This window comes from Falco rusticolus, chromosome 2 (genome assembly GCF_015220075.1).
Source record: "Falco rusticolus isolate bFalRus1 chromosome 2, bFalRus1.pri, whole genome shotgun sequence".
NCBI lineage: Eukaryota > Metazoa > Chordata > Aves > Falconiformes > Falconidae > Falco > Falco rusticolus.
Genome location: NC_051188.1, coordinates 30,926,321 through 30,946,670, shown reverse-complemented (window position 1 = coordinate 30,946,670; position 20,350 = coordinate 30,926,321). Strand labels below are relative to the sequence as shown.

The following is a 20,350-nucleotide window of genomic DNA, read 5'->3' as shown; positions in this document are numbered from 1 at the left end:
TCTATATAATCGTATATCTGTAATTAAAAAAAGTGAAAATGAAAATGAATGTTTACTAGCAGGAATGTTGATGTGTTCCTTTATCAGTCAGGAGCTGCCATTCTGCCAGTGGGGCTCTGCTTCGCCAAGTTTGTAGTTTCTTTTTAATAATTCCCAAGTGCCTCTCCAGAGCCGGGCCGCCCCCGCTGGCACCGCGGGCTCACCTACGGGCCGCTCGTAAGTGCCAAACAAACCTGCAGGCAGAGACAGGCGGGCACCGCGGCCAAGGGACTGCGCCCCACCGGCTCCGCGTCAGGCGCGCCGCGCTCGCACAAACGCCTTTTCAGCGCCGAGTGCCCCGGCCAGGCCCGAACAGCGCCCCCGCCGCCGCCCGCCCCCGCGCCCCGCCCCACCCGCCGGCGGCGCGCGTGCGTACCTCGCGCGCCCTAGCACCCTCCCCGCCCCCCGGGCAGCGGCCTCCCGAACCCAGGCCGCGGCCCCGCTAGCCCAGCCGCCCCCGCCCGCTGCCGCCCTGCCGGGCCGGGCCGGGCCGGGCCGAGCCGAGCCGGGAGGAGCCTTCCGTAGCGCCCGCGGCTGTCATGGGTGAGACGGCGCAGCCCCCGCGGCCCGGGATCGGCGTAGGGGTCGTGGTCACCAGCCCCGCGCACCCCAACTGCGTCCTCCTGGGCAAGAGGAAGGGCGCGGTGGGGGCCGGCACCTACCAGCTCCCCGGAGGCCACCTGGAGTTCGGGTAGGACCCCCGACCCTCCCCCTGGCCGCGGGCCCCGGGGCCGCGCAGGCCGGCGCCGCGGAGAGCCGTCTGCCCGCCCCCTCCCCTGAGGCGGCCCCGCCTTGCCCCGCCCGCAGGGAGAGCCTGGCCGAGTGCGCCGCGCGGGAGACGCTGGAGGAGGCGGCGCTGCGGCTGCGCAACGTGCGCTTCGCCTCCGCCGTCAACTCGGTGTGCGCCGCCGCGCGCTACCACTACGTCACTGTCCTCATGAAGGGCGAGGCGGAGCCGGGGGCGGAGCCGCGCAACCGCGAGCCCGAGAAGAACGAGGGTGAGGGGGCGCGTCCGAACGGTGGCTTGAGCACGTCTATAGCTTAATTTATTTTATATCGGCCTCTGCCTGCGCGGGCTTTGAGGTAACGAGGTGAGGGGTGGCCGCGGGTCTGAGGGAACGCGCGTGTCCCGCAGGGTCGGGACTAAGGGGAGGAAAGAAACATTAGAAAACAACTGCGTGTGCCCCAGAGAATGTGAATTCGCGTTGGTAGCTTATGCACGATCCACCCAGACTTGCAGAGGCAGGATTGTGACGTGATTAATCTTATGCTCGGGCTTTATCTTTTGTTTGGTTGGGTTTTTTTACCTTACAGGTTGGGAATGGGTTAAATGGGATGAATTTCCTCCAGCGGATCAGCTCTTCTGGGCCCTGCGCTGTCTGAGGGAGCAAGGTTACAATCCCTTTTCGGAAGAGCTCGATCATCTGAAGGGGTACACTGGAAGTCACCAACTGACGTAACAAACCCAAGGACAGACCTGCTTTTTTGAGTGAATGAGGAAAGCATGTACTGTGCTCACTTTGCCCATGTGAAAATGTTACCCTTCCCAAAGCCAAAATGTTTCAGTGCTCTTACTGTGTTTCACATGACAGTTGTCTCTCATTCCACAGCTATTTCTAGCTCTAGTGGTTAACAGTTGATGTTTTCTTTTATAGAAAACTCATAGTGTTTTATCTGGTTAACCTTTACATGGATGAATAGCCCTTCGGATGTCAGAACTACTCAGAGAAGCTTACTCACTTGGAAACAGTTCCAGCACCAAGCCCAAGAGAAACTTGATTTCCTTAAACTACTGTCTTGCTTTCTGTGTAAAACTACTTTGTATACCATGCTGCTTTTCTGTAATTATAAATCCTGGGCCAAGTTTTAAACTTAGCCTTGACTCATAGCTTCAGTTAAGGCACTGTCATGAACAAAAGTCACATTTTACAAACACCTCATTCTCCTGCAGACAGTAGTATATACTTGAAAATCAGGGCATGGTAAACATGAAAAGCTTGTGGTGGCTTGTTGCAAGGAATGAAAAATCCTGAACCATTCCTGCCACCCCCTTTCATAGCAAAGTTCTCTCTGCTGCCACAGTTACATTCAGATTTATCTACAGAAGTGTTTCAGATCTCTGCAGTTGATCTGAATGCCTGATCGTGTTACTGAACTTGTAATAGTTTAATGGAAAGGTGCCTATAGTGTTCTACTAGGCTGACACAAATAGCATTGTACAAACTAACCTCATGTATAGGTGTAGCTCTATGGCACAGGTGTACTTTTTGGCTGAAGAGGGCTGCCAGTATTAAAACAGCACAGACGGGTGTAATTCTGTATGGCTACTGGGATTGGATAGCATTGTCAGGTGACTAAATGATTGAATTGGTAGCGAATGAAATCATGGTACACACAAAGATACATACAAAACCAATGAGTTGGGGGGGGGTTCAATTTTTCTAGAATCTGTAACCAAATTTGATTCTTATCCAGATGTAGTCATTAGGACATCAATTAATTTTACGATGTGGCTTTTAAAAAACCACCAATTGGCTCTTTTTTTCCCCTCTTCAGAGTTCTTCTAAAACACAGGTTTTGCCTGTTTCATCTAGATATACCCCTTGAACAAAATATTCTGAGAGAACTTAAATTTCTTTTGAATAAAACATAAGCACAATATTGAAAGATTAAAATTGTCTGAAATTATGAATTGAATTGTCAGTTCTTCAAAGAAATGAGCTTGAAGAATTTAAAGCTCTTCTTTACTTGGCACATACATTTTCTTAAATGGAGATGGCTTTTATTTGCTGAGAAGCAGAGTGAAGCGAGTTAGAAGGATGGTACTGATGATAGCAAGCCTCCTGTTTAGAATTTGAAGTATTAACTACACACAATTTCCCTTAGGACAGATACTCTTTCTCTGAAGCGAAGAAAGATGATAACGCTATAAAGCAGCTTTGAAATGGGAACCATCACTGAAAATTCTTTTACTACTGTATCTTTGTAAAAAGCTTATTTTTTCTATTCAAAAGTGGAGATTTTCTTCCTGAAAGCAACTTTATGTACACAAAGTTATTCCATTCAGCTGTCAACAAAGAGGCTGTAGGAAGAGTTGACAAATGTCCTGCCCGTCTGTTCCAAATAGTAACGAAAAAAAACATTAAAATATTTTAATGCAATTTTAGAAAGCATCTAGCTCATGATGGGAAAACATGGGTCACTGTAAAATGGTTTGTCATGCACTAAATTCTTGGTTTCCATTAATGGTTTTAGTTGTTCTGTCTGTTGTAAATACACAAGTAGTTACTGAAATGAGGACACAAACAGTATCTCCATATGTCAGGGTTTCTGTGTGCTTTCTGAGTGGACTCTTGATGATTACAGTGCATTACTGCAATCAGCTGTCAGCAATCCCTAAATTAAATAACTTGTTCTGTATGTGTCATGCATTTATACTTCCTCTCCCCACCCAAAAATTTGATTCTCTGTAGTTCTTGGCTGCTAAGACAGTCCTTTCAACTCAATGTTACATTTACTTTGATTTTAGTACTTGTGTATATAATAGATTTTCCTATTTAACAGATCTAAGCCACTAACAGAACACGCAATTAAAAATTTGTCATTTGTTAAACTGCTTTTAATAGAATTCATTTAAAATGGCATTATAGTTATCCAGCATTGAGAAAAATACTCCTGAACAGCATATAGTTTGGAGCACTGATACAAAGAAACTGATTAGGGTGCATCTTGCACCTAGCATCTGATTTTCTGCTAAGAGAACAGCAGGCAGAGACGACATCTTATGTAATGCATTGGTCCCATTAATAGACTAACAAACAATCCAGAAAAAGAACTGGTCATTGCTTCTGTTCACTGTTACTTATGTCTGGAAACCATCACTCACCTCCACTATATTTCAGTTAGTGTATCACATGATACAGCCATGCAAGAGTTTTGGCTAGACTGTACATTACACTTTCCATGACTCTTAATTAATTATCTCCATTTGTATTTCATTCCAAGAAAAGAACATCCTTATAAATGAGAAGACGAAAGAGACTAGCGAGCTGTGGCTGTGTGCTAAGATGTGTTGAGAGGGGCATTTAGGGAAGAAAATACTAATCCCACAGTAAAAAGCATTAACTGCATTTTGCAATATTGTGTATGATTCTGATTGCACATGTTTAAGAAAAAACAATGTGAACTAGAACAGGGGTAGCCAAGGTTAACTAGGATGATTGAGACAGGGCAGGCATATTGGAATTAACATGAATTAAAGAGGAAATACAGTTCTCTATAAAGACAGTTGGGGTAAACACCAAAGAAAAAGATGATACTGAATAAAGGTTAAAATATATATGTATATGAATAACTTTAGTAAAATTTCACCTCTGTTTTGCAGTCTAAGTCTAAAAATACTTCCAAAAGGAACAGCCGAGACAAAACCAAATTCCACATTTCTATTAAAACAAAAAACACTGCCCTGTATTGCGTGATTGAACCTGACCGAAGTCCTTTTCATTTCAATATCCTTATGGGATTTGTACATATGTTGGTCATATGTGGTAGCATTACTACAGCAATACTTGAAAGATTGTCTGAGCAAATGAGGAAGTACCTGATTTATCAGGTATTTCCTATAAGGAATCTACAAAACGGAACAGTGAAGAGAATTGTGATCTCTGCTTCAGGAAGCCTCATTGCAAGGCAGAAACCTGTAACCGTCCACATTAGTTTTCTGATTTGATCAGAGGGTTACTTAAGACAAAAATGGCTGTCATAAAATGACTCCTTAAGCAAAACAGAACAAGGGAAGGAAAGCCAAGCGAAGTGCCTTTGGAAAGATGAAAGAATATTGTAGCTGAGGCAAGAAATACAACTGCTGAAGTAAACAGATTAGTAGGTTCAAAGAACTGAAAAAATTATAGAGGACAAGAATAAAGACTGTGAGCACTTTGAACTAAAAGGAGCTGAACTTGCAGCATGCCCCAAAGCTTGTCAGCCCCAGCATCCCAGGATGTTTAACCAAAGTATTTGGTGAAGCCTTGCGAATGGGCACTTTACATCACTGCCTCAGGATCTGCCCAGTTATGTGTCTACCTGATAAAGCTTGGTTGAAAAGGAATACTTTCAGTTCCTGACTCCTCACCTGCTTCCAATACTGACTTGGGATCTTGCAAAGGGGAAAATGGAACACAAACTTCTGAAATTCAATCAGAATTCAGCCACATACTGGGATAAAATGTGCTAAGTATTGAAGTTACACAGTAACTCACCTAAGATTTAAGTCTGCAAAATGAAACGTGAAGTTACATCAAAGCTGAGTTTATTTATGACAAATCATTCATGATATATTACAATAATTACAAACTTTTTTTTTTTTACACTTTATTGCCATATTTTTGTTCTCGGCACACAGATGACCAAAAACATTGATTTAGCCGGTAACAAAAAAAGGATATTAAAATTACAAATTTCACATCTCATTTCTGTGTCATAGAAAAGGCTATCAGCAAAAGAGTGAAGTGACTAACAAACATACAAGGGGATTCCCCTTACACCTCTTTTCCCAGGAACATTTTTCATCTAATGTATAGTAAATATATATATACACACATCTCTTTCAAACATACACATTCACACATTTACATAATCACGGGAAATTTGACATCTCTCCTCCAGCAGAAAGCCTCCTTTTACTTGAACATCTAATGGAAAAAAATTCTGAAGTCCAGATTTTAAGTTAGTCACCCTATTTCTGAGCCAGCTGGTACCTTCTCCCTACACATGGGCCACCAGCTTTACAAAATGATATAGCCGTTTCCAATGAACAGCATCCAACCCACCTTCACCACAGGAAAGGTCTACTAGGGATACTGTCCCTCTTGTACCTAGTCTGAGTCACTGCTGCTACTTGAGGAGTCTGTTGACATAACTTCTACATCATCTTCATTCTCTTTATTGTGTCCTGGAGGCTCCAACATGAAATCATTACTATGATTAGGAGGTAGCATGTTCATTGACATATCACTTGACTGCCAAGGATACTGAGGAGCAAGCACATCTGGAAAAAAGGGGCATAATCAAACTATCAGCTTCATACATCAACAAATTCAACAAGACAGCTCAACCAGAACTCCAATTTAAAATTAAATCTTAAAATCCTTCCTTAATTTTGGACAGATGAAAGCCTCCAGTAACAGCTGGAAAAATCTCATGAAGGAGCCATTCTATCCCTTTAAAAGCCTACTCTGCAAGAGACACCCACTTACAGAGTGTCTGTAAGTTCAAAACAGGATATATTTATACAGAGCTTTTCACCTTCAAAGCACAGTTTTAACTGACTGAACATTCACGACGACTGTCAGTAATGAAAATGGTCACCCTATCAGGATGCAAAAATAGCTTAAAACATTAGATCAAGAAAAGTACTTAAGGTAGACCATATAAATTCAGAGTAAAAGGTTTTATCCAAATTTGACTGAAACACCTTGGTTATCGGCAAACAGTACATAAAGTGCAAAGGAGAAGTGTCCTACTACAAAACCAGGGGCACGGACAGATACCCGAGGGTTGGGAATGCCCCACTGTGCCCCAGGCCAGGCCAGCCCGTTGCCTCTGACTTCTCTGAGCATTCACTGTTTCTCCTACTTCCAAAACCATCCCATACCGTACTTCCTACCAACCTACCCTCCACCCACAACACTTCCGAGTCCCTCCCTTCCTTCCTTACCTGGAAAACAGCTCCCATTTCAAAGCTGCAGTACACATCTATATGCTATTTCTGCTCCCTTCCTTTTAATTTATGCTCCTGCTGCTTTAGTTCTTCTCCACTTATTACCAGGCACTGTAGATCAGTCCATCCCAAAGAAACCAGCCGTCTCCCACTTACAGCAAGCATTAAAAGCCCACCCACGTGGGACTTTGAGCACAGAAAGCGGGCACTGTCTAAGCAGGGGGTCATATATGGTAGACTTACTCTCTCGCTCAGGTGCTGCCTAACTCGGAAGCACAAAGACTACACACACAGGGCAGCTTCTGATCTTCGAGTCTGGAGACACCCGAGATTCCACATATGAACTACAGCCACAGTCCCCTAATACCAGAAGCATTACCTAGGCGTACAAATCCAACCCACCAGCAAACATGAGAACATAACGCAGCCTTCATGCCAGTTCTGTGCCCCACTTTAGGAAGACCAACAGCAGTACCAAGCGGTCTCATCCCAGCTGTGGTGAAGCTAACCAACTTTATTTGAACCAGCTGAGACTCTAAACCAGTGTTTTACATCCTGTGACCATGACTCAATACTGGAACCAGTCCACTATTAAACTAGGCTGAATGTGTGTGCTAAGCAGGCTCAGAGTTTTGAGGCTATAATGCAGCGCAGTGGCTACCTTGCAGACTCGGTAAGGACTCAGTAACTGGACATCTCTCTGCACAAGTCTCTAAAAGGACTAAATCCCACAATTAACATTCTCAGAACATGCCTCCACACACCAACAGATTCAGGATCCCTACACAAAACACTGGGGCAGCCTCTACTGTCTTTTAAATGAAGTTTTGGTGTTTCCCTCTTACTTGACAGTCCAATAATTACAGAATTACCCTGACATAGGAGACCCAGATTCAATTAACAACTTTACTTGAGGAGTTTAAAATCCCACACTTTCCAGCTTCTCAAGGCAAAGTCCTAAACAGTGGGCTTTCAGTTCTTACAGAGACAGCACTCAAAAGTAAAAGAAGCTAGACTGCATCCCCTAAGGCAGAGGAGCCAGCCAAAACGGGCTCTACTTATGCAAATAAATGCTCAAACTCCATGAGGAAGCCACAACCTTCACGTCTCTGACCGTACTCCAAAAGAACAGTAAAGATACGTGGGCCCACGCTCAGCATTCCCCTGATAGGTTGCTTTGGACAGATGTCAGGGTCCCACTCCTACCCAGCTTACTGGCCCATTTTATCCAAGGCCAGAGATTTAGAAAGCGGTATGATGCAGAACCTCAAGTCACTTCCTAAGAGGTGACAATAGGATTAGACAGATGATCAGATCCAAGTTTACAATTTCTCCAGTGAAGTTACAATACAGGGTTTTTTAATAGATTCAGTATAATTTTTGAACACAAGCTTTCTGTAACACCTGCAAGTGGCTTAACGGACAGGTAAGAACTGTTACAGGCCTCCTATAAATCCAAACTGAGAATTTTTCCACATTTTAGTCTAACCATGGTAGACTAATACTGCACAAGTACAGAACCACTGAATTCTTGATTCAGTTACTACAATTTACTACCAAATTCTATTTCAGCATGAGTGAATGAATCCCATTAAAGTCAACGGAAGCACCCATTTCACTAAGCAAATTAACAGATTAAAGCTCAGTTCCTACACTCAAGGTACTACCTCACCAGTTGTCCCTGCAATGCCTCTTCAATCCAGAACTAATCAGTCTTGCTATACAGAGTGTAGACTTAAAGAAACGTAGGGGATGACAATAAACCTCTTTTCTTCCAAATACAGCTTTCACAATTCCATACTTTCTGTCATCACTACTAAGAAAAGATTGCTTTGAAAATGCTTCTTTCTAACATGATTTGTTATCACTTACTTTACAGCAATTCAAAATAACTGAAGGGTAAAGAAGTGAGTTTTGTTTATATAGATATAGTTGTAGTGTCTGCAGCACGATTTAGCATAAAATTTCTAATTGTTAACTTTATTTACTAGATCTTCACTGCTCAGGAACAATATTAGCCGTAATTTTCATTATTTTAACTCTGATTTGCCTTTGCTAAGGGAAATGTGTAATTGCTGTGACTGTACAAGGAAGAAAGAAAAGCAAAATAAAACTGAATTTCTTTTACCTGGCAGTCTACCTGCTGCAAGTGCATCCCCTGGTAAGTGTCCATTAACTCCATTGGTGGACGGATTGTTCATCTGACCCAAGAGCCCACTCCTCATTTCCAGATCTGTAGGATATGGCCTACGTGGGTCCCCTTTAAGAAGAAAAGCAAAAGGATGTGTTTATATATTTACTTGTCTTGCAGACATCAATTTTTTCTTCAGTGCCTAGCTTCCTGACCAAACAAAACCCAAAATGAAACATACTCTGATTGCTTGGATCAGCAATGAGCATCACACCTGTTTTGTTAAAATCCAAACCTGTGTCTTCCACTTAAGACCTTCTTTGTTCATTCAAACTTGGCATAAAAAGCACATTAAAAGTAATCAAAACAAAACCAACCTCACATTTAGAAGATATCTTTGCTTTCCCTGCTACTTCACAGCTAAACAGCAAGGGCAGAGATTAGAAAAAAAACACATTCCCATTTTGGACAAGGAGGATAGTTCCCAAAACTGAAACCTGACAAAACGAAAGCCTTGCTTCTGACTCCACTGATTACTAACATCCTCTGAAGAAAATATTATAAGGGGCAGGAGGGAAAACAATCAAGCACATGGAAAAGACTTCAACATACTTGGTTCTAACTTACAACTGGGGCCAACGTTCAGAGGAAAAAAGCGAACAAAGGAGAGCAGAGGAGGCCAGTCAATTAATGGAAGCATGCAGTTTCATATCCTTTTGAAGACGTACAGGACTTTTATATCCATTTTTGTTGAAAATATTAGATAGAACAGCTGAAAACAATGTTACTCTAATAAACCCCAGTGTTTTTCACTGTATAAGCATCCTAAGACCAGATACTGACCATGCTTTATTATTAGAAATAAAAAAAGTTTAAAAATCTGTTGTCATAAACATGGTAAGTTACCTGGTACCCACGTCAGAGGGGCACAAACAGCATTGCTAGCACTGATCCTATGGGCATATTTAATTATTTCTTCAGAGGAAATGGCACCTGGAAGAATGGAAGAAAAGTTACCATATTGTCAGGAGACTGCATCATTATATTATTTCAGAAGACTGCACACTAATATCTAAAAGATTGGGAATGTATTTTTGTATTTGAAGCATGCTCTTAACGTTTGACAATGACTGCTTGGAGGATTCTTAGACTATGTAAGCGTGAGCTTCAGTGAACTGATTTTACAGCCACGTCAGCAGTTTTTCAACCTTGTGAAAAAACCAAATCAGTCTCCTAAGCAGCGTACTTGACAAGCGCAATTTGCAAGAAAACTTCAGGACCTGCTCTATTATGGAATTTTCCATAGTAAAGAAATGTGTTTGTCTAGTAAATGTAGAGCATACAGGTAGCAGCCCTTCTAAATATATGCCTGTATTACAGTAAAGAGAAATTTTACATATTTCTTGATTTTTCTAGAAGAAATATACAAAATGTTAAGACACTATAAAAAAACACCAAGAAAAGGCCTCCTACAGGAAAAGAAAAAAGTCAGTTTCACTTGATAGGCAGGAATTGCTACAAATACAAACCAGAGTCACCAGCTAGCCAGTCTTTCAAATACAATGGATATGCATACCAACATTGTCTCCCTTTCCTCAGTAACCTCCTGAGGTGATTTGATGAGATACTTAAGTTAACCAGATACACTATTATCAGTCCAAGAAGAGTACTGAAATGCTTTAAATTTAATATTAAAGATATGCTTACCACAAAAAATAATAAATTCCTGCCTTTATTGAGTTATAGGTTCATAATGAAACAGAAATTTGTTTACACATAAAGCATCCAAAAATCTGTGATGATAATTAAAAACCAAACCAAAAAACAACCCTAACTTCAGCTCACTTGCAACATTCTTTACAACTGCATTTATGTAGTATGTGCAATCATGGATACTCACCTTTTCTTGCTTTTTCAATTGATTTCAGCTTTTCCTTTGCTTGATAAACAGCTGTTGCCTAGTTGTAAAAAAACCCCAACAAATTAAACCAAATCTTCAATGCATCTTTAACTTGTAAATTTCTACATAAAGTCAGTTCTGTGAATAATTTTTTGCATTTACTTGCATTTTAAGAGAGACACTATTCAGTGAACATTTTCAAAATACACAAAGTAGGTTTGGAAGAAAATTAGCATTATAAAACAAAACTGAATAGCATGATAACAGTATTTGATTACTGGAAAAAAAAAACAAATGCTAAGCTCTTATGAAGTTTTAAATATTTGTATCTTCGCAACTTAACACACCACTTCCTCCAGAACAACCACAAGTAGATGCTCAAAAGCAAACACATCATTGTGAACTTACCAGTATATGCTCTGCTTCTTTTAGTTGTTTCTGCAGCTGCTGAATATCATTATCCCTCTTTTCTACTACCTTTTCTAAAAGCTGCATTTCATGATGGATTTTCCCCTGATCAACCGCCAACTTCATTAGTTCTTGAAACTCACCATCTCTCTGAATCAGCAGTTCCAGGATCTATTGAACAAGAGTTTTGTAGAACTTAATTTAGCTAGAGTAACAACACACCCGCAATTGTGCTGCAAAGGACAGCAACTGACATCCACTGGAGTATTTCTGTTTGCACAAAAAATTAAAATTTCTTCCTCAGTTTGCAGAAACAGCCTATGAATCATACAACTAATAAACAAACAAAAAACCCAACATGAGGACCAAGAATGCCTTTGTAATGCAGCCAAAATCCCATCATCACCACTAGTCTGAGTATAGACAAGGACAAAGAAAGAAAAAAAAGGGGAAAAAATTACAAATAAAGCGTTGTGCTTACCCACAGAAATACAGTTTAGAAAGTCAGCTTACCTGGCTTTCCTCTCCTGGTTGTGGAAGCTTCTGGTTTCTAGAAATTGCCAAAATTTCAATCAGTTCCCTGAAAGGAAAACTCTGTGTTTGCATAATTTTCTACAGCATTATTTGTAAACCACATCAAGTCACCCCAAAATTGTCTGAGTACTGATATAATTACAAAGGTATCCATGGACTTGAGTATTTTATAGTACAGTGTTGGCATGGATTTCTCAACTAAGAGTAATTCCTTGAATAAGTCTCACAATTGGAGAATGTTTTCTTCTTGGTGCTCAAGAAGTGTTCATGTATTTCTACTCATGAAATGCGCTAAGTTCCTGCCAAAATATATAAGACATAAGCAGAAGCTGAGAGAAGAAACAGCACAATGAAACGCATTCATACCCTACTTCTACTGCCTTTGCTTGTTGTAAAAGGGCATGAAAGTTGTCTTCACTTTTTTACTTCTCTATTTTCCCAACAGAACTAGTTTCATACACAATGAAATCTATCCTTTCAAACACCTAGAGTCTGTTGTGAAACTACTTTTACAACAAGTATTTCCACATATTATACTAGTTGCATATCAAACACAGAAAAATACCGATAAAACTAATAATATTCTGGTGCCAGTTTAGAAGTACTTATCAAACAAACCTCTTGATCACACTTCCAGGTACCCATTTACTTTGCCACCACTCTGAAAAGTCACGAAGAACCCCAGGGGGGACTCGCTAAGCAACAAGACCACAATGCAAAAAGGTGTTTTCTGTAAATTCAGCTTATTTGGCTTCTAAGGCTATGGCAGCTCAATGCCATGAATGAATAACTGTCTATCTGAAGACATCATCCTTGGAAGAGTACTGATTCTTTGCTTCGTCCAGTGCAAGGAGCTCAGTGGGATGTAGGACTAATACAGCAGTGGGACCAGAACCTTAAAATGAAAGCAGGTACTCTTTCAAAATGTCAGAAAAAAACCCTCACCCGTGAAGCTCTAAATAGCATCTCAGTCTATGTCTCTTGGTCACTCCCAAACACTAAACTGATTTAAAACTATTAGAGGATAAAGAAACTTGTCATTATCACTAAAGCTTTATTCCGCCTGAAGAACGCTGAGCAGTAGCAAATAAAATCTGTTGTAAGAATGTCAACTACCACTACCAAGGTGGATGTCATGGAGGGTTTTAACTGTCCTGCGTTAGCCAGGTATTGCACAGACACAAAACTATAAGAAGGCTATAGATCAGACACATTGCTTAATTTCTGTCCCTACCACCAGCCCAGTGTCACGACTGTGAAAGGCCTAGCTCCTCAGTGCTGCGGCGCATTGCTGCTCAACAGGAAGATTCACTAAGTGTTTCTGAGGGTGGCTCTGCATCCACAATGGTAGAATATGAGTTCCAAGATTTAAAAATAAGTTTAAATAAAGAGCAAGTTTTTTGGTTTTTTTTTTAAATACACAGCAACCCATATGTCGCAATAAAATCTAAGACTGAAAACAAAACCTAACCAGAAACAAGAGCAACTGACCAATATATCTTCCTTGTCCTACCAGTGGTAATCGCACAGTGCCCAGGCACACCGGTAGTACGGGGTTTTCCCTCTGGAAAAGTTTTCCTAAGCTTCTGCTCTCCTCAATAGGAGGAAAGTAATTAGGAACGCCTTCAACTGCGCTGCCAGCTGTGCCTCCACAACATGGTGGGCAACTTGGATGAAGGTTATCAGCCCAGCTTTAAGAGCATGGACTCAGTACCCGAGCACTCGCACCGCTCCCGGCGAGCCCCGCAGCCTGCTCGGAGCGGGCGTAACGCTCATACGGGCAGCGACCGGCACGGCGTAGGCCACGCAACACCACCTCCGAATTTCTGACTTAAGCATAATTTTTAGTGACTAATAAAAAGCCTAAAACCGGGGGTGCGGGTGCATTTCACGGGAAACGCAGGCGCCAGCCACGGAAGGCGAGTGGAAGAACAAGGAAGCCCTCCCGCTCTGCGAGCGGGGAATAAAGCGCCGCCGATGCCCCCCCTCCGCGGGGAGAGCGCCGGGCCGGGCCCAGCCCCCGCGCAACCCGCAGGGGAGCAGGAAAACGCGGGTGCACGGGCCAGGCCGCAGCCCACCGGGGCTCGGCTCAGTTCCACACCGCCCCCGGGGCCCCCGCTCCTCCCGCCGCCCCCGCCGGAGGCTCCGCGCTCGCACAGCGCCGAGCGCCCTCACCCCGCCCGCGGCGCCCCGCCGCCGCCCCCTCGGGCGCGCCCATTCGGGCACCGGGTGCGGAAAGCAGAGCGCGGTACCTGGCCAAGAGCTCGAGATCCTCCAGCGCCGCCAGGAGCCGGTCCCGGGTGCTGCTCCGCTCCCCGCCTCCCCCAGCCGCCGCCGCCGCCGCCATCACAGCGCCAGGCGCGGAATCCAGTGCGACCCACGTCCCGGCGGCGGCGCCAGGCCCGCGCGGGCGGGTGTCCAGCAGCGCCCCCGGCGGCGGAGGAGCGAGCTGCAGCGGCCTGGCGGCGGGGCACATGCGCAGGGCGGCCCGGCCCCCGGGGGGCGGCCCCTCCCTTCCCCGCCCTCCAGTGGGGCGCGCGGCGCGGCGGGGCGGGGCGGGCGGCGGTAACGGCTCCCGTGAGGCGGGCGAGGGGCCGGCGGCCGCGGGGGAGGAGCGGCGGGGGACGCCGAGGGGCCGTGGGTGTGAGGGGAAAAGAGGTCACGTCTGCCTCGGCGTGGCCAGATGCGGTGTTTGTCACCGCCCGCTCCTGCAGCCGGGTCGTTACGCAAGGGTCGGCGCTTGTTGCCCTTCTGAACGCGTTCCCAGCCCCCGGGTTTCCACAAAAGAGCCTCTAAACGAGACGCAGATGTACGCTACAGATACAGGAAACGAAGTGCAGGGAAAGGGCTCGCGACTAAATCACGTCGCATGTTTGTTAACACATATTTTGTGTGTCCTGATGTCCAGAAATCCCTTAGGCGCTTTTTATCAGATGCAGGATGAAACAGTGGTTTACTAACGGCTGAAGAATGTTAGGTGTCTGATACTGGTAGCAAAAAACCCGGGCTTCAAATGAGGCAGAGCCGAGAGCTTTCACCGGGCTGTGAGGTGGGGTGGCCGTGACCTGCCTCAGCCGCCCGCTCCCTGTTCCAGACCCTGCCCGTGGAGGCTGAAAGCGGCTTTGCATCCATTGGAGGTGTCTGCACGTGATTATCAGGGCAGGTTACAAGGTGCAAATCCTGCCCCAGATCCTACCAGCAGTTGAGCTATAATTAAAAAGTAGTGCTTGGGTTTTTTTAAGTGTTCCTGCACGTGGAACACTTGTCCTTACAGCTGGTGCTGTAAGCGGGCCTCTGCCTCTGGGTGGGGTCACAGTGAAGCCAGTGGAATTTTTTATATTTATGAAAGTTTCAGTAACGTGAAGAAACTGAGAGAGAAGCCAGGGTGGAGGGCAGATGAGGGAGCACGGAGTGAAAGTTAATCTGGGGCCAGGGTTTATAACCGGGGCAGGCACTCCCACAGAAGAGCAGGGAGTCCCCAGATCCCAGGCCCTTCTGTCGACAGGCAGCTGCAAAACCTGCCAGCAAACAGCAATTCTTTTCTCTCCTGATTAGAGAAAGCACTAGATGAATGATGACATCCCTGACTGTTCTGGTATTTACTCTGCTTATCTCTTTACCTTCCGCAGTATGTCCCTGAGAAATTTACGCTTATTAAAATTAAAAAAAAAAAGGCAAGAAATTAAATAGTCAGTGATTCTTTGAATTGTAGTTTAAATAAGCGATTCAGCATTGTGAGATTTGTGATAAAGCAATGAGATCTGGCAACCCTGAGAAGATAACTCTGCCAACGGGAGTTATTTAAAATTAATTTACAACATACAACAACCCTCAGTGTTCTGATTGTAGAGAGTTTGAGAATTCTCTTTAAACTACATAGCAGATAAAATCTCATCAAATAGTTCTGCCCTTTAAATAACTTTTGCTTGCTTTTTTTCCCCCGCTACGTTTCCCTGATTTTGTTCAAGAAAAGACGTAATCAGCGATGCTGTCTGGTTGTGCATCCAGTTCACTGATTTGTTAGTGTTTGTATGGGTGCAATAACAGAAAGAAATAGCAACTCTGAAAACAAAGCAATCCTTCTGCTAAATCATTTTCTTCCTCATATTCATTGTGACATCTGAATTATTTAGACCTGAAGTACTTCTGATATAATTCAGGGCCTTAATACTAGTTTCACTAGACCTAAAAGCTTGTGGTGTTAATAGGACACCCAAACTCGACCGGCCACTGCGTGTATGTTGGTCACAGGAGCTTCCTGTAGGCTGATCTTTCCCTCTCCATGTGCCCAGGAGCCTGTTCCCTCCCTTCCTTTTGACAGCAATACTACTCCCACCCAATCAGGCCAATACCACTGGAGCAGCTGCCCTTCTCTCCCCACTTCTCAAACTGCTGCCCCTCTTCCAGGCAACATGGACATCTATCTGCTTTCTACTGCCCAGTCCTCCCCTGTCCTTGCCCTGGGGCTGCAGCAGTGGCTGGGAAGTGCAGGTCCATAGGCAGAGACTTACTTGTGCTCCTGCATCTATGTGGGTGGAGGACAGGGTGAGACTAGAAGCATCAGGGAATGTGTGCTTGTGCCAAGACACAGAAAGTCATTCAGACTATGTCAGAGGGGCCATCTCCTTCAAGACAAAGGGAAAGGCTCAGTGACATGGGCTCATGCCCCAAACTTGCCCCGTGGGCCCAATGCTTTAAGACTGAGTGGATAATTTGCTGAATAGACTTCTGAAACACTCCCATACAAAACAACAGAGCCTCTGTTTCCCCAGTCTTCGTTCCTCTATTCCCTCAGTTCTTCAGTACCTCTGGTGTTGTCTCCCTAGTGTAAACTTTTTTCACAGTTGTGTTGGTTTTGAGCCAGATCTGCTTTCAAGCCCATGCCCCTCCTCAATAACCAAGAATTCTCCATTTTTTTTCAGTAGTCTGAGAACATTTCAGGTTGTGTAGTCATGAACGTATCTTTCTGTCCACAATGAGACTATTAGACATTTCAGAGCTCTCTCATTTCAGATTGTCTTTTCAATGGTATACTGAATGTATTGCTAGGAAGCTGTTAGCACAAGTAAAAATAGCTTATTTTATCCTGTTCAGTTAAGTCTTGTCTCTTCCAGAGTGGGCCTTTAAGTGATAATCTGCAGAGCAAACTGATTCCTGTAGACAGATCCATGAACAGCTGAGCTGATGTAATAGTTCACCAACACTGAGAAGCTGAGATGTTGCTGACTCCTTGTCTCCCAACCACAGATTTTCACCCTCTCTTAGCTCCTCTGTGGTGTTTGCCATATGCTTCCCTGAGCCTTTTCAACTCAATAACAAGACTGAGTAATATTTAATTTGGGAGGGGATGTTTATTTCCTTCTGGGTTAGTGAGTGAAACCTAACCTCATCGTATGGAACCATGCCTTGACAGTGCATTTTTATGTTACAACTAGTTTAGTATGACTGTGGGCTAGTACTGAAAAGTGCAGTCTTCTCCAGCTCTCTGTGGCCATGTATTCCATCTTGTTGCCCCTTACATGAGGTCCAGTGACTATGAGACTACAGAATGAATCGGCTGAGCAAACAAGTTCAACAGAAAACCATTATTTTTCTGGTGGATTTGTTTTCTGTCAGATGAGCTCGTTGCAGCAGTTGGCTTCAGGGCTAGCCATTGCTAGGTCACTAGACACAAAGGGGATATGTGGCCAGGGGAGGGAATGAAGCATGCTACTCTTATTCCTAGTTAAGTGAAATTCAGGCCTAGGATTCCTCTGGTGCAAAGCCTTTTCTTCCAGTATGCCATTGTGATTTCTTAACTCCTGGTGTTCCTACATTACTTTTCATGAGCTAGAGGATCACTTTAGATCTTGGAAGTTGAGCTGTGGAGAATCTCATCTAGGAGTCCCAGAGCAGATAGGTGTTTCAGTTTCAGCCTGTACCTTTTCCAGGCTACACTGCTTTTCAGCTGTCTTGTTTATATGTTCCAGACACTAAACATCAAGTGTTTAGTTGGTAAGTGTTTGGTATACCACACCTTAATAACAGAAAACATTGACTACAGAAGATACGTAACTCCTGAAAGCTCTCACGTGTCTGACCACGTATAATAAAACATTGCAAACAGTGCAAAGGTGCAAAAAGTGCAAAAAAAAGGCAGGAGGATAAGCAAGGAGAGGAAGCAGGGAAAAGGACAGAGTAAATACTCATTTAAAATTCCCCTAGATAGTGTAAAAATAAAATCCTTTCAAATATCAACTAAAATAAGAATCAAACATCTTGAGCACTGCTTGGAAGGATGCCACAGCTGTACTTTGTCCTGTGGAGAGGAGAATAATCACCCCTTATTTTTCAAGCCATCTTTACACCATTAATATTTTCAAATGCCTCTGATAAATCATCCATTTCTTATTTCTATTTAAAAAGAAAGCTTTATTTCCCTGCTCGCTTATGTTGGATAGCGATTTTAGACCAATGAGATGAGAAAGGAGAGAAAAGGTGTTTTCGCTTAGCTGGTGTAATTCTAGAATAGGTTAAAGACAAGGTAAAAATAGATAATACTATGAGCCAAAGCTTATTTTTTTTGTGGAAGGAGTGTGAAACACTAGTACATATGGCCAAAACCAGAGTGTGGTACACCATTCCAGACTGTTCCAGCACAAAATTAGCTCTGCTTTGAGCTATATTAAACCTGAGTTACACTTATTTCTGCTGTTATAAATTTGGGCACAGAACCCTCAAGACAGGAAGTCACCCAGGCAGAAAGCAGTTGTGGCTTTCAGTCTGCTCGAGGGCTTGTTGGGACCAGAGCTGCCTATGGAGTAGGAGGTGTTGAGTAGGAGAGAGAATCAAAACTAGCCCCAGATAGTGAGGGGAGGTGGGGGGTGGCGTGAAGAATGTCCTTTGAAAAGGGAAAGTTTGTTTGACAGCTTGGCCACTAGAGATACTTGCAATCCTGCCAAGTGTTCCCAGGAATAAAGGAAAATTTGGGAGCAATTAAATATGAGATCTTTTCCCTCACCAAGCTAAAAGTTAACACTGACTACTTCATGAAATAAAACATCCAATTAGGGATAATGAGACTCCTGAGGTCACCCCCCAACACATATTAATTTTGAGTCTTCATTAAGTTAAACTTGTTTATTTGGAAAAAAAGCCCTATTTTCCTTGCGGCTCCTGCTGTAACCTGTTTACCAAACACTACTGGGACACCCACACAAGCTTCTATAGAAGCCAGGCTGAACTTCAGAGTTGTTTACTTCCCCTCACAGAAAATCCAAGGGCAGTGATGACAGCAGCAGTCCCTGCTCTCCTGTATGCTGAATTCCAGCTAGGCACATCGGAATTGTAATTCGCTTAGGACGAATCCCTTCCCACACTTCCCTCATCCTTTTATTGCACCCCATTGCCGGCTAAAGATATAGCTGTCATCTCTTCCCATTTAGACTAGGTCACCTGTCTTTTAAGTGGGTGAGTTCATCTTCTGATCTCCAAAATGCCACTCAGATCTTCACCTGCCTCACAGTAATGCAGCTTCCAGACAGGTTTTCAAATACCTGCAACTGACATCAACTTCTGCCCATGAGATTCAGAAAGAGCAGAACACCAGCCAGAAACAGAGGTGGCTGGCTTAAATTAGCTGTGAGGACTGAGTTCTAAGATGAAGATATAAAGGAAGATTTATTTAGGAACCTACAGGAGCAGAAGTGAAAAAAGCGGTTTCTCTCCTAGCAGTTGGAGATGGATAGAGGTAAAACTCCTTGCGAAAGATGAGTCTTGGGAGAAGTGGGGCAGGCTTTTATTGGCAGCTGGGAAAGCAGTATGATAAACTATTCCAAAAGCAATTAAAGAATGTCTTGTGCTCAGCAGCCAAGTAGGATCCCATGGGAGATTCTAAAATCTTACAGACTACTAACAATGCTAGTTCCATGTGAAATGAGGGGCGAGTTCATAGCTATTAAGCTTGGGAAAGCCTATTAAGATCAGTAGTAGCCTGTCCTGTGTGAAGCAGGCCTGACAACTACATGCATGCATCTCTACTTCAGGATTGTGCCGTTTGTTTGGACATTAATAGATCATGCAGAAGCAAACCCTGCTTTTCATTTAAGTGCTGGTAGATTTATGATGTCTGTAGATGAGTTGTTCAAGGGTTGGTGGTGGGGCCAAGTGAGGAGTTATTTCCGTAGTTTTGATCATCCATAAACATAGATACTGAAAGCACATTGAACAGCCATTCTTCATTAGTGACTTAGGTGGATGCTTTCAGGTGGCCAAGAGAGGCCTTTAGAGTCACCTCATCTGCTTCCAAAGTGGATGAAGCCATTCAGCAACATCGTCAGTACAGAATCAGAGACAGCAGCTCAAATTCACACCAAACCTCCCTCCAGTAGGTAAATCCTAACTACAGTTCATGTTTACGTGAGTCGTATTTCCTCTTTAGCTCAAACTGCAACATAGTATTGACATGAGATCATTCAAAGCCATGCAGTCGTATCATGCCACCTTGTACTAGATAGGTGGCAGTCAATAAAAATAATCTGCCAAGAGTTCATATGTATCACTGATATTCAGGGCATTTTGAAATTATTCTGGGTGTTTTGCCTGTTAATCTAAGCTTTTTTGTGCCAGGAATTGTCTCTTG

At 43.7% G+C, this 20,350-nt stretch overlaps 2 protein-coding genes across 2 annotated transcripts; one reads left to right on the top strand and one right to left on the bottom strand.

Annotated features, from left to right (window-relative positions):
- The first annotated feature begins 436 nt into the window (after positions 1-436).
- Positions 437-3,205, top strand: NUDT15 (nudix hydrolase 15). The gene is made up of 3 exons (XM_037378558.1): positions 437-730; positions 847-1,037; positions 1,354-3,205. The coding sequence occupies exons 1-3, from the start codon at positions 579-581 to the stop codon at positions 1,497-1,499; spliced, it is 489 nt and encodes a 162-aa protein (XP_037234455.1). The 5' UTR covers positions 437-578; the 3' UTR covers positions 1,500-3,205.
- On the bottom strand, positions 2,471-14,158 carry MED4 (mediator complex subunit 4). The gene is made up of 7 exons (XM_037378557.1): positions 13,983-14,158; positions 11,710-11,776; positions 11,197-11,367; positions 10,789-10,846; positions 9,795-9,881; positions 8,886-9,017; positions 2,471-6,085 (listed from the first exon to the last, which is right to left on the bottom strand). The coding sequence occupies exons 1-7, from the start codon at positions 14,075-14,077 to the stop codon at positions 5,913-5,915; spliced, it is 783 nt and encodes a 260-aa protein (XP_037234454.1). The 5' UTR covers positions 14,078-14,158; the 3' UTR covers positions 2,471-5,912.
- Positions 14,159-20,350: the final 6,192 nt, after the last annotated feature.